The following is a 16,530-nucleotide window of genomic DNA, read 5'->3' as shown; positions in this document are numbered from 1 at the left end:
TTCGATCATAACACTAGGATAGGTGTACCTAAAACTGTATTTTTTAAGTAATTTATATAGTTTCAATTGTTTCATCAGTGTAAACATAACTAAAACACACTTTTAAAATCACAATAGCGTACGTAGCACAAGTAACAAAAAAAAAAAAAAAATGTATTAACACAAACATAAAAGTAAAACGTTAACATTAACCTAATTACTTTTCACGTAAAATCTCATTTATTACTTTAAAAAATATACTTACGATTTTGAGGGCCTAATTATTTTATTATTTATAACTAGTATCTATAACGTTGAATTCATATATATTAATAGAACTAAATAAAATTTAAATAGTTAAATATTATTACTGGATATGTTATGAACAATTAATTCAATGTTATATTTAAAATTTAATATGTCGTATAGGTACATTTATAATATATTAATTAATTTTATCAAAACTATAAAATAGGAGAATTTTTAAATGTTCACATTTTTTTTTTTTAGAATTTGTACATTTTTATTCTTCTAAATATATAAAAAATCTAAATTCTTATTCTCTAGGGTTGTAACTCTATAAATTATAATATAATAGCTAAAATACATTTTGTTAAAAGTGGGTTTTCCATAAATTTAAACGTTGGTATTTAGATTTTAAGTGAACCAAACAAAGCTATTTTAACAATGATTATTTTTTTTCTTGTATTATTTTGAGGAAACATTATTAACTGTCTTTGTAATAGTAATACAAATCTATATAAACTGATCTATAAAATAAATTAAATATATGTGGTACTTTAAGCATTTTTTTTAGTAATTATAATACAAATAAGAAAAAAATTTTAAATTTATATCAAAAAAATTGATTATGATTCCATAATTAATTAATTTACCTAATAAAAATATAGTGTTTCAAATACCTTAGTTGTATTAAATTATATTAAATATTATGTTATTTTCAAACAATTTAAAAAATTTAATTTTATGATTTTAATTTTCAAATTCACTTTGATAATTTATTTATTCTACTTATTTTCTTTTTTTTTTTTTATTTCCTTTTACATAGACATTTTTAGCTTACGCTATCGCCTATCACTATATTCCAATGATAATATTTAAATTGACTCGATATGAATCAAATATTTTCCAGTTTTTTTATAAAAATGTTTATTCTGAAAAAAAAATTAAATTTGTAATTTTAAATTTGCCAGTGTTATAAAAATATGTACACTAGCTGTAGGTACAATGATAATTTATTTGTAAAATAGTTCTACTAAAATACGTTTTAAAGTAATATAGATGTATTTAGTATAGCATTTATTAAGGTAGATTCAAAATACAAACATATCATTATGGAAAATCTCGAACTTATGTTATACATCATTGAACTACAAAAACTAAATTAAATTTTAACAAATATTATATCAACTTAATAGATCCATTACCTATATTTTAATTGTGTGTTAAAGTCCTAACTATTTAAAATAAAACGGTGCATGGTTATTGGTTAGCAGATTGTATAATCGTAAGATAAAAAAAAAAACTAGATTAAATAATATATACCTTATATGTATTTATAACTATATTGAAAAGTTTTAGTGAATCATTGGTCACATTACCATTTAAAAACCATTCCTATTAAATATTTTTAATAGACTAAACATTTTAAATATAATACCTAAAGTATTTTTACCACTGTACAAAAAATAATAAATTCATTTTTTATTACAATTATTCAAGGTTACATACATTTCCTTTTTAAAGATAAATATACATATATATATATATATTCAATGAATTATATCATTATACCTGTCAGTCAGTATTAAGACTGTCGACGAATCGTGTACCCTTTGTATGGATATTTTCAAGTAGAAATATAAAGCTCTATTTTCATAAAACATTTTTTTTTAAGTGCACATACCACTAATTTGTGTTAGTCACACGCTGATGGGTCAAAAGACTATACAGGATTAGGTTATTAAAAGGGTCAGTATTAAAAACATTAAGTTTTTATGTAATCTCCGCCATTTTATAATGTAACATTCCAGTGACTAACCCAGTAGGTTTATATGATAGAAGGATAGTGCTATTAGATTAATTTGCCAGATATCATTTACGAACGAAAATTTACGAATATTTTATATTAAAATACTATAGATACAGGTAATAATATAATATATTTCATTAAGTACCTTAAGTTAATTTTCTTTTTAATTTATACAGCTTACACCCCATAAAGGTATAAACGGTACGGGCTGCATTAAGTTATACAAATTAGGTTATTATATTAAATTATTAGTGATAAGTATGCAATACTTAAAAAATTATATATTATTAAAATATATATAAGTATTACTCAAATGTTGATTTTATTTTTCTCATTTTTCTTAAGTAATAATTATTTAACATCGACATATTAATATGATACTTTAACAAAACATCTTTTATATATATATATAATTGTAAAATATTTAAAAAGAATAGGTATTATGTACAATTTCAATATTATTTTTGATCGTTTATTATAATGAAAATGTATTTCTGAAATTCATAGAGCGCATTTTTTATGTCCTTATATCTAATCTTTAATTTGACCCTCGTCCTACCGTATTTATTTACAAATATAACTGTCTAATTATTTTATTTTTAAATCTAGTTTTAGAAAATTTTTATATTAGATGATATAGATTATATTGATATAAACTACCTAATATATATAATAATGTATTTTGTGTGTTACTTTAAAAATTAAGTTAGTCAATAATATATGACTCCTTCATTTAGCGGTAGTACATGCTATGTCAGTAAACAGTTTAGTTTAGTTTAAAATTTAAATATGCAAAACCATGTGAATACTTATAATAGGAATTAATATTTTAACTTTAAACTTTGATTGTAATTTTTTTAGGAACACGAGGCTTACCAAATTAATTTTATATGGTTTTTTTAAATAAAAAAAAATGGATAAAAAACTTTTTTCAACACCTATTTAAATTCTGAAAAAATAAATGAAAATGATAACGAGCTAATCTATTGCTGTAATGGTTTTCAAAAATCAGATTTAAGAAATGAGAATAAAATAGAAACATTTTTGGTGGGGTCACACGCGTATAAAATACTATATTTCTATGTATTGAAAAATAATTAACTATACAATTAAATACATCATAATTTTTAAATGAGTATAATATTGAATTTACTTATTTATATTTTATTATTATTATATATATATAATATACGTATAATACCTACGTCTGTACCTTTATAAACTATTAAACTCATATTAATTTATCAAATATTTTTAACATAAATTATATAGGACGTATTAACGTAAGTAAAATATATCATGTTTTTATGTGAAATATTATATACACATTTTTATTACACAACGATTGATTATTAGAAAAGATTCAAAATATTTTTATTTTCATTTCATTATTTTAAAATTAAAATAATACAAAATATATATTTTTATTTTTATAAACATACATTGTAAAAGTAGGATTCTTGTTTCTAATTCGAACACGCTGAATGATGTAGAAAATAATGTATCTACATTATTGATGAATTAAAAAATAACAAAAATAATACTATATTGCTTATTAATAGGTACATAAAAACATTTTGGTCTAGCTGTATTTATATTTGTATACAATATAAATTTCGAAAAAACAAAATGAGTATTTTAAAAAATATATGAAATGTTCTTAGCTTTTTGTAAAATGATATCTTTGAATATGAATATTCAAATAATATTCTCTTTGTAGAGTTTTTTTTTTAAAAAAAAAAAGCTTTGAATTGTATTTCAGAACATTAAAAAGCGAGAAAATAACGGATGAATTTAAACGTATTTAATTAAGATTTAAGTTGAATAATACTTTGCGCTCAACACAAATATATTCAGAAAACTGAGATACAAAATATCAACATGTACAAAAGTCTTATGAATTTTAAGTTTAATAAACAAAATTGTTATGTCTATGTATTTTAGTACAATAAATTCTTAGAATACAACTATTACACGATGTTGTCCGGGGATAAATAAAAACGTGCGGCAACCCACCTGCGACGAATAATATAAGTAACATTTTTGTGTTATTATATTTGACAATTCTCAAGCGGAAATAAACGAATATATGGTTATATTGTTTTAATATTATCAATATCGGATAAGCCACCCTAAATTAGTTGATTTAATATACTCGTATTATTCAAATTTTCCTTGTATCGTCAAAATCGGTCGAATATTTTTTTGATTCTATAAACCTCAGGCATGCAATTTTGTTTTTGATATGTATAAGTTTTTACCCATGACTTTTATTCAAATACTCTTATTTCCCATCCGGGATCTTGAATAATAAGTGTTCGAAATTTAGTGCCAATTATTACTCGAAAACTGTGGATTTTCACATTCATCATTTAGATACATATAGTGACCTATATGAATTATACAACGAAACTACAAACCCACTTCAAGTATCGAGGAATCTATTGATGTAACTGTTATTGATAGCGATCAATTGATTTTGAGTCTATAGAGAATAAAAAATGAAAGAAACACTGATCTCAGTGTATTATATTATACCTACATGGATTGATTTAAATACGAGTATAATACTTTTTTTTTTCTTTGATAGATTGTATTGAAATTATTACGATTTAAGCATTTAATATTAATTGAATACATTTAGTATGATATTTCGATCAACAGTTATAAATAAATTATATTTAGTTTAAAAATACATATTTATTCTTACCATTAAATTAATTAATGTGTATAGCATCGAAAACTCTATACATAAAATAAGTTTAAAATGCGTACCTACCATTATATAATTAAAATACGAATCATTTTCAATTAAGCACCATTTTTTTTTTTTTGTTATTAAAATTAAATTTTAGTTATTTTATCAGTCTAACAGCTAATTAATTCGTTATTTATGTTGGATATAGGGCGTTCGTCTTCACAAATTAAACTGTTGATTTTCGAATTACTTTTGTGTACATTACTTATAGTAACTTATACGCTCTATATTTTTATGGATCCCAACAAAATATTTGCCATAAAATTACACCGTTATAAAGATACAATAAAATCAATTTACTGTACACCGGTAGTCTAATAATAATGATTATTATTATTCGTTAGATAAACGTATTATTTAGTGCCTTATCTAATTATGTTTCAATACTTTATATCTCATAGTAAACAATTGTTTTTTCTTGTTCTTTCAATGATTTTTGTGCAAAAATTTAAAATATTGTTATACAAATAACCGCGTTCCGTAATATTAATGCACAATATTGAATATTGTATAATATAAAGAACACAAATTTGAATATATTATATAGCATGAAAAATATTGAGGAGGTAAAACAATTTAACGACAAAATTCAAATTAAAAATTAGATTCCAATAAACGAACACCTGTCGCGTTTTTTTAGACAAACTCAGTAGAATGGTTTTTTATTTTCTTATCAAAATCTCATCGTACACGAAAATAATACATATTGTAAGTTATTAAAGAAGTGTATTTTTTTCACTTTTAAATAATAATATGATAATGTACCTACAGTTTTTCTTTCTGGTTAAAAACGGAAATATAATTCGTTTCCCGAGTGGCAATACAACAGATAAGCGTATTATAGTCGAACCTATAAAAAATGCCATTGGCTATACACCACCCCCTATTTTCACGAAACCTACCACAAAATCGACACACGTGACCTTTTGATTCCATTTAAAGGCCGATTTAGGAACGCGGTCACACACGTACAGTCTATGTCATTATTCTAGGAGAGCGTCTTCAATGTAAGTTTTTCTGCAATTCTCTAAAATATTCTACGATTGTGTGAGTTAACTATTGTGCACGGTGTAATCGCTTGGTATCTGTATGATTACCGCATCGCAATGTGGTAACATTTGTTTCTCAGTTACAAGCTGTACGAACACGTTAAATTGGTAGCTGTACGAACTATAAAACGCAGTCGTCTTTATCTTATACTTGATGCATATGAGACGTCATTCAAACCATACGAAAATCATGGGCTAAGGCTATGAGAGGATGCGTGATGTGTAAAATCATTTAAACACAACACACACGAACGATACATAATTACATACGTATTCTAACTACAACATTTTGATGGAAGCATTTCAAGTTTACATCGGGATATTGCAGTCGTTCGTCACACTACATTCTCATTTCTATTCCGACTCCTCGGCTTAACGCTCGTACCATCCAATCCAGGGGCGTATTTATGGGGGGCTGAAGGGGTTCCAGCTCCCTTTGAAATCCAGGAAATATTTATTAAGCCTGTTTAATATGTCCTATCATATTGTGTAAATTGTAGAAGTTCAATGTAATTATTAGCAACAACTAACAGGTTATTCATGTAATGTGTCTGACAATTTTGATTGTAACAATCATACCTTTGAGCTTAATTTTAATGTGTGATACTGCTTCATTAACAATCGCCGCATAATAATTATACGAGTCCATATGAGCTAAAAATATTTCCGAAAAGTCGACTTTATTAAATCAGAAAAGTTGTGACGAAGACGTCCGAAAATACGGTGGTCGGCTAAATCAGCTAAATGAAAAAATATTGAAGACAACTTAAGGCCCAAAACTGCTATAAAGGCTTTAAGTGTCTGTGATAATTTAATGTACCCGAACATGGATGAATTACATTAATACTACCTATAATAGTAGTATCCACCGCTTCAGTTGAACACAGCTTTTCGACGTTGAGAAGACTCAAAACGTATTTAAAAAATACAACTCTAGAATCCAGGCTAGTGGGACTTGCACTTTTAGCTATACATATTTTATAGAGATATTGAAATACCCATATCTTTAATAAAAATAGGGACTGGACGACATTTTAATAGAGAACTTTGCCAACAGTAGCGTAACGTAAAAAAAAATGTTTTCATTTTGGTGTAATCTTTAAATATTTCGTTGTTTTTAATATTAGAACAATAATACAATTATTTGGATACTAATCACAATAACGAAAACATTGTGTTATTCGATATTTTTTGGCATTTCGAATGAAAAATAACTAGTGAATGGTATGCAATATAAAAACAGTTATAATTTCTTCATGTACAATAAGATTATCGAGAAACCTGACAAAAGAACCATTATGCTTGAAGCATGATAGTAAATCAATTTAAAAAAAAAAAAAATTATACAGATCACGCCATAATATTACATTATTGCAGTTACCATAAGTTGTACGTTATGTGCACATGCAATAAGATATAAAACATCATGTATCACCCATCTTGTAATATAAAAATTGTATGTGTAGTTTTTGGCCGTTAAAAATATATTAGTAGTTCATACACCTACTTTAAGTAACCAGATAGTTAAAATTTTTCGAAAAAACACAATATTTTAAATAAATCGCAACTCCTCGATGTAGTGGAAAATTGTAACTGACAAAAAGTACTTCCTCTAGTGTCATAATTAAATCGAATAAAATAATACTTAAAAACAATGAGTAACATCAGTAGTTTAATCACATTAAAAACTAAAAGTGGATATAATTTACATTTTTGCAAGAGTTATTATTTCAAATCATTTGCCATTTTATCAATTCTTCTTTTTAACATGTTATTCAAAATATAATGTGTATTTTTATACGTATTATATTATTTTTAGTGAATGAATATTATGATTTAGGTAATTATTAAGTATGTAAAAAGCAGTAGATTTTCGATTTCGCTTTAGATTTCAAAAAAACTGAGCTGTCGCAGGACGCCTGGCAGATGTGAAACATCAACAATTTTCCTTTTGTAATAATGTTGAGAATTATTATTATAATTATTATTATTATTTAATTATTATTATTATTATTATTATTTTGCCGAGTTTCGGCGAATTGAGTCGACGAGCCACAAGTGGGGCGTCACCACGTAACAATCGGTCTCACTACCTTACTGCGCCATTAGATGTTACTCATCAAAAATTTGGAAACCTTGAACTATTTTTTTAAGTATTATAAATGTTTAATTTAATCTAATAATTAATGAATCTAGGAATCTCTGTCAATATACAATGTATAAAAACTTTGCAATAATATTAAGACGTACTATTAAGTACTTAAGTATTAAGCCTGTTTATTTGTTTGTTTGTTTTTAAGCAACTCTTGGCTTATTAATCTCTAAGTCAAAATCGTTTCCCTTTTTAAGTTATTTAAAAGATTTAAAAAAAGATTAACATTAACATTATTTTTAAGTAACGGTATTAACTGACAAAATTATCAACATACATAAGAGTTTGATCATTACAAGTATCTATATACGATTTTGTAAATATATTAATATATCGTACATATAGTGAGAATATAATAATGATGTATAGACATTAAAAAATATACCATTTATCGTTGCAGCATGGTGGTGATTTTGACTTCTTATATTATATTAATTTTATTGTACGTCAATATTTCTATATAATTTAATTATTTTTACAAACATTTTTACTTTATCTTCCTTTTGTGACTGAACATTTTTTAACATGAGTTCTTTAAAATTTAAAGAGCTAAAAAAAATATAAAATTATAATATATAATATTCTGTTTTTTGGAACAAGAATAAAAATTGTATAATACAAATTGATCAAAACCTACTTCACCTTTCATTTGTGCTTAATAATATTGACTTAATTACCTAACGATTTCAGATGAAATATATTCATAACAAAAATTTCATAATATTTTGTTCTCACTAAGGTTATAATTATTCATCATCTAGTAATTGTATTTATACCATATAAATAGCATTAATGAAATTCATGGTATTCCCTAAAAATTATTGATTCAATTACGATAGGTATTTGTTTTACTTTAGTTTCTTATTACATTTGTATCATTGTGCTTAATAGTAAACCAAGGAATTATATTTTTCAGCTTTAAAATCAACACTATTAAAATAATTTTTCAACTGATTGATTACCTTACAGTACCTAATTCTAATAAATAAAGACAATTATTGTCGACACAATGAACATGTGTTTAATTATTAACAGTAAATCTTTATGATATATTCGTAACATCATAGTTCATGCAACTATAATATGTTATAATTTAAATTTATAAGGTTTATTTAATTAAATGTTGGAAAATCGATATTTAACTAAAAGCATCAATTATAAAACACTTTCTTTGAATGTTTCCACGATCTGGCTAAAGTAAATAATAAATAATGGTAATTTATATTAATATGTCATTAAACTATTTATATTATTATTTTTATAATTTAAATTATAATTGAAAAATGTTCATGAACGTTCATATATTATGCAAAAAAGTACTTAAATAATATATAATATTCTAAATTATATTACTCTGTATTAGTATGATTTAAAGCATAATTTAAAGAACTACGTGGACAAGCATTTGAAAAATTCAACGGATTTTCAAAAAAATGTTCCTATTTATTGTATTTAAAAATAAGTTTAAACATTTGTTGTTTGTTGACTCCGTTTATTTTTACGAGCATAAAGCGTATACTCAAAAATTAAGAAGTATAAACAAATATATTATTTTCATAATAGTCATTATATTGGTTGAATACATTATTTATATAGCTATTTTGTATTTTTTCCAACTGCGTTTCATTCTAGTACAGTTTCTTTTATCAATACCGCCCCAATTGTTGTGCCTACGATAGCAATATATCACAATGAATCAACTTTACATAGTATTTCTATGAATTTTAATAATACAACACTATTATTATATGCTTTGTTCTTAAATACATAAACACAAATATCATATGTAATATATATATATATATATATATATGATACATACCTATTTCACGTGATAAAGATTTGGTTGTCGCCAAACCTTCGAGGTTATCTGTAGTCATCACCAGTAGCAAAAGTACTAATGTCAAGAAGTTGAATTCAACCATTTCGTGATCTGAAAAATGTTCCACAAAAATCATTTCGTTTATATGCATTTAAAAGAGTGGGTAGGTATTAAGCTGTTAAAATAATTATTATAATAGGTATGTGTTCAGCGTTGTACTGGTAATTTTTAAGTGTTCACAAAATTGTTCTGGGGTGGTTATGAATGTTTATAGGGTTTGCCTCATTGTATTTCTTTTTTACTTTAACACCACATAATATAAATAGCTTTCAAAAAATATAAAAATATATTTTTTTTAAAGTGAACATAATATTATAATTGTGCAAATAATATAATTACTTTAACATAAAACTATAAAAACGGTAAAATATTTTGAAGTGAATTTAGTAGTTAAGTATAAAAAGTACTTTGACATAAGATATTATAAGATATTCATTGTTGTTATTATTTATGTATATATATATATATATAATATGTTGCTGTATACATTCATTATTATGTATCATATTGTTAAAAACCGTATGGCGTTTATATGTAAAAATAAAAATAAAATAATATGCCATTTTATTGCAATTAGAATAAATAACGTGTAGAAAATAACAATTTGATTCGATAACATAAATACATAATAAATTATACTTTATAGTATTACAACAGGTTTTCGTACACCTATTATATTACGTAAACAATTTTATATCATTAAAAATAGACTATATTTTATGTTACCAAAGTAGTGGTATATTTTGATTTTACTTTACCGTTAAACTATAAGTGCAATATAAAAAATAATGTGAACATTTTATGCATATAACATTTAAATATAATATATTAATGACTATTTAACAAATATTTTTACTTTTTACAATTTATAGACATTTGTAATTAAAAGCTTCGATAAAAGCATTTAAGCTTAAAAAATAAAAAAATATGTAAGTTATTTAATTTAATTTATTCTTATCATGATTTTTTTTTAACTTCAAATTTTGATAAAAACCACCAAAATCACGAAAGTTTGAAAAATATTTATAAAATTACTAATGTCCATAGCTATTTGCAAGGTTTTCAAACCATTATATTTTATAGATTATAACGTTAAAAAAAAAGAAAAACAATAAACAAAATCTGTAAACCAAAACCCCCCAAAAAAAATTAATACCATTAAACATATTATATCATTAATCATTAACAAAAAAACGTATTTGTAACGTAAACAATATAATAACATTATTCCAATATTTTTTTGGAATTAATCTAATAGCCTGACCAACAAATTCTATAAGTTTTGTAGTTCTTGCCTTACGGTGTGTTTAATTATAACATAAACTACAATATAGTTAAGGAAAAAAATGTATAATGTATTTATAAATTTTAATGTTAAATAATATTAAAAAAAAAAAAAAAAAAAAAAATTAAAAAAACGTTACAACATAATATAACGTTAAATAGAAAAAATCAAATAACGTTTGAATAACGTTAAAATAACCGAAAACGGAAAAACGACATATATTTTTTTAAATTTAAGCTCTGTAGCTAAGACTTAAAAGTTTAATAAAATAATTCTCATAAATAATTCATACAGAAAATAAAATATCTAAAAATGTACATCGACACAATTTTTCAATTTATTTTTTAACTGCCATTTTATGTTTATATTTTTACGATTTTGAATTTTTAAACAAAGAAAAGCAATTCTAGATGTTTTTTTGTAGAGATCAAAAATGTATATGGCGACTTGAAATTTTTAAATATATCATCATATTTACTGATCAAAATTAAATTTTCAAAATATTAAGATGAGTTTCAAATTATTATTTATTTATATTAGTCCGTCCACACAAATTTACGGTTAATTGGTATTGACCCAAAATTTAATACATAATTTTACCTATATATTATTATATAATAATAATAATTTATAATATAATCAATGCGATATTTTTCGGCAAAAATTAATTCAATCCAATGTATAGTGATGTAATATTAATATGTAATAGTAAGATAAATATTGTGATATCAATATACATAAATTATATTTTAAAATTACAAACCACCTCCGCTCAGCATCATTTTTCGTAAACAATTATTTATCATCGAATTAAAATTGAACACATCCATTACAATCGCCTACTTAATGACGAGGTACACTTGAAATCTACAATACTGTAAACGAGTTCCCCGGTATTTATCTATTTATAATAAATATATAAATATAAATATACATTTTAGAACAATTACCATAAAATAATACTTTATTATATAGGTAGTCTTATAGGTACATATAAATCAACTATTATTCCAATTATTGAGCAGTTTCCGTTTTAAATTATTATTGTTAGATACTTTACAAACGAAATATAATTGTACATCTTTATTTATGTATAAATTCGTAATACAAATTATTTAGTATGCGTGTGAGGTGTTTGATCACAGTTAAGAGTGTTTATGAAGTGAAATTTATTTTGTTCTAACTGCAAAAGTTCAAATATTTAAGACGTATATTTTCTCCGTTATTCCCCCTGGGGTGTTTATTTTAATGGAAAAATACGTTAAGTATAGATATTCCATATTTAAACTCTCATGATACTGAATTGTGAGTTCGTGATTTAACATATAAAACTATTTTTAACATTTAAGATAAAAAAATATACAATATTTTATTATGCTATAGCGCTAATAGATACACTAATATTTTAATTGCAACAATTATTATTTAAAACAATGTATGTTTTACAAATCAATATTTTTATCTCACTATATTTTTTATTAATTTTTGAGTTGACAAAGTTAATTAAGTGAATAGGTATAATGTTCTATAAACATTAATTATACATATACATATTACAATGATACGTAATACATTAAATATTTATTATTATCATATTAACCTTTATTTTATATTTTTACCTAACATTGTAGATATATATATATATATATATAAATTTAATATGCACAAACTATAACTAACGAAATTTCAATAATAATTAACGTGCATTGTACATAACTTACGACAATAAAAATTATATAAAAGTGTATAATATAATTTTGTTAAATGTATCCTTGAAATATGAGAGACTGTCTATATTCTGCAAATTAATTTCATATAATTTATATAGTTTACTTATTAAATAAAAATATTTTTTATTTATATTTTCAACGTACATTCAACACTGTAATTACGAAGTAATTAACACAATAATGATTACTGATAAGATATAACTACTAATATGCATGGTACTTATTTAACATCATAATAATCACCGTATGTAAACTTATTATTAATGTATGACTAAATATAACGTTGTGAAAAGCATTCATTTTTAAAATCGTTAAATTTACAAACATGAAATTGGGTTATCCACTTCAGAGCTTTTAAATATTTTGGTTCATTTGCCCGAATCAATAAGAATGGTGAAAAGAATATCATATCGAAAATCACGTATTTGATGACAAGTGTGCACGCCGTGTGGTCGGTGGTGCGTTAAGAGTTCAGTCAGTTCTTAAAACAAAAAAAATAAAACCGAATAAGTGAATAAAAGTAAATAAGTGTTCAAAATAATATAATATGGCTTCTCTATCCTTTTTACACTCGTCTGCGTAATAACCATGGACTCATGTATGAATAACCTCGAGTGTGTCTACACTAAACAAAAATATCTCACAATAATGCAATAACCTAAAATACATTTAACTGATTTTATTTTTTCTATCTATTATATTAACATTATTGCAATTTCAATAACTAATACATTAAATAAATAGCCACACACAACTTAAACGCTTTGGACATTTAAGTATTTTTGTGTTTTTATTTATCACATTATGTAAATCCACATGCACCTGTATCTGTAATAAATGAAAACCTTTATTTCGCGTAACTTTAACAAACTATGCGTATAATATTAATATAACATTTCACTATTTCAGAGTTTTAATATTTTTGGATATTGAACATTACAACGGAGAACTTCCTTCAGCAATCACTCAATAAGCAAAGATAACTCACATCATTCATCACTCATAATATTAGAAAATGATTTCACTGATTTTATCTCCCGGCTGTTTCAATTATATCCGCGGTAATTTTTAAATTCTTCAATCCCAAATTTTTAAAACTTCTTTCCCGATAAATCGTAAAATTGTTGTGTAAAATACGCTAACTATACGTATTATTGGTAACTAAGTTTTGACTTTTGCTCGACTGCAGTCTGCAGAATTGTCGAACTTTTGTATTTGGTGACCCAGTTGTGATTAATATCAGTAAGACTGGCATTATTGGAAAGTTGGACTGTATCTAATCGATATTGATTCGTATGTATTACTGGTAGAAACTAGAAATTTACCAGTTACTATTACGAGTCTATGTATAGTAGAATAACAGCAAATTGACGTAAAAGCTGTTTAACTGCATGGAAAAATAACTTTATATCCAAAAAAAACACAGACGTTCTTTATTAAAAAAAAAAAAAAAAACATTAAAAGTCGTCGTCTTGTGTCTGCGCGTTTTAAAAATAATACTTTGCAGTCAAACGTTAAATTAAGTACTTTTTTACATTTATATATCATTTTTTGCCAGTGTAACTTTAATTAAAATCGCAAGGAAAGAAAAAATTATATTTCTAGAATTATAACGATCAAATGTTGTCGAAAAGGCTAACCATAATGTGTTTAGTTCGAGTCCGAGTGCTGATGAAGTTTTGAAACGTTGGCGGAAGATCGAATCACGCACGTGTGCAGTCTACATATATATTATATACTCGTATAATCGTATATATATAAATATTAAATATATTATACAAAGACGCCTTTAAACGACGCCACTTTTATGTATAATAATATGCTTAGCGTACAACCTTTGTGCGGTTGGCAAACAATGTTCTTCAGTGAAACATAAATGTATACGCGAGGGACGTGTAAATATAATTCGCGGTGGCCCCCTCGAGCAATATTTGCGTCAATACGCATAGACTATCGGGCGAATAACGGTCATGATATCGTTTGAATCGTCGTGGAAAATCAGTGTAGTACGTGTTTCAAACGTCTCCCCATCGCAATAAGTACCTCGTATCTAAAGGCAACCAGGCTGTATACATTATAGGGCCCATCGTAAGCGTTTTAAAGTATTATTTAAGTCAATCGTGTAAAATCTCGTCGCGTCTTTTTAAACCGTGCCGCGTCCAATTGGCCGGTCCGTTCGAGGTGAAATCCGCGGAAGCTGTGTTTTAGCAATTCAGAGTTTAGTGTACAAAAATTTACCTGCATATGATAAACGAGCGACTCGCTTACTCTATGCTATTATACGGTGTATTATATATTTATATTATTACCCGAACAAGTACTATTACGTACTTACCGGTATTGACATTTTTCATATAGACATACTATAATATGTGACTACCATATTACAATATCAAACAGAAATTATTATTTCCAACTCTTTAAACGATAAATGTACAAACTATTTTCACATCGTATTATGCACGTGATATCAAATGGTTAAAAATTAATTGATTTAACTCAATGCTAAACGAATTATTATAATAATAATAGTAAAATACAATTTACATAATTCTATCTAGTATAAAATAATATTTGAACTTATAAACAAAATTAAACTTATTTATATAGAGTTAAAATTCGATGACAAAAAATATTTTCTAATTATTATTTAATTTAGACGATATATTTTTTTTTTTTATCAAAGATAGAATAATATTATACTTGTTTGAAAATAAATATTTGATAAAATAATTATCTCAATTGTTTTAAATAAAATTAATTATATTTCTCAACTATTAATAACATAATCTCAAAAAAAAAAAAAAAATTATTTATAGAAGTGTACAACTTGAAAAGATAATAGCACATGTAAGCAGTTTATTACTAAAAATATGAATTATTTATTTAAGGAATAGTTAATATAAAAAAATAAATAAGCATTAACCATTTATTATAGACACAAGAATATCCATGTCGAATAGACGAGTATTTTTTAATTTTTAAAAACGAGGAATATTTACAATCTATTATATTTTTTTTTTTAAATATCAATTTTAAAGTATTATTTTTTTGATGTTTATTTGTATTAAATAAGATAAACTTTTTTTTTTAAATAATATTTTAAAGTGTACTCTTTTTCTGTTGATAAAAAGAGAATAATATTAAGGGTATAATAGAAGAAAAAAATTAAGTATAAGGTATATTATGCTGCCTAACAGTGACTAAACTCTCGGAAGAGAAATTTGTTATTTTTTTCAGAAGTTAGAAATCAAAATAATTTTACACCAGTGTTTTTTTAATTGGCAGAGAAATTTCGGAGTATAAATTCACTAGCTTAAACAGTCGGTTGTTGCTAGTAGATTTTTGTGTAGAGTTATTAATGTACATAACATGCTTAAACTATAATATAAAATGACAAAACAGTTGGTTCTTTGATTTATGATTATTTTATTATTTACATTATATTGTAGCATTTTACATTTTGGTAATTAAATAAAGTTTAATAGATTATTTTTTTAAAATAATTATTTTGTAAAAATATATACTTTATTTCAAACAAATAAAAAGAGATTATATACCTGATTTATATATTTAATATATAAATTTATATTTGGTTATTATTTTCAATTAGATACACGTAGTTATTATTACATGGAATTA

The 16,530-nt window shown here is 24.2% G+C and overlaps 1 protein-coding gene across 1 annotated transcript in view; it reads right to left on the bottom strand.

Annotated features, from left to right (window-relative positions):
• Nucleotides 1–16,530, bottom strand: part of LOC113555891 (nephrin-like) — a 234,889-nt gene that overhangs the window by 181,455 nt on the left and 36,904 nt on the right. The window contains exon 2 of the mRNA XM_026960497.1: nucleotides 9,814–9,924. Within this exon, the coding sequence (XP_026816298.1) occupies nucleotides 9,814–9,916 (103 nt within the window). The 5' untranslated portion in view covers nucleotides 9,917–9,924. The remainder of the gene's footprint in view (nucleotides 1–9,813; nucleotides 9,925–16,530) is intronic.

Source organism: Rhopalosiphum maidis, chromosome 3 (assembly GCF_003676215.2).
Source record: "Rhopalosiphum maidis isolate BTI-1 chromosome 3, ASM367621v3, whole genome shotgun sequence".
NCBI lineage: Eukaryota > Metazoa > Arthropoda > Insecta > Hemiptera > Aphididae > Rhopalosiphum > Rhopalosiphum maidis.
The sequence above is the reverse complement of the archived record's forward strand: the minus strand, read 5'-3'. Positions and strand labels throughout refer to the sequence as shown.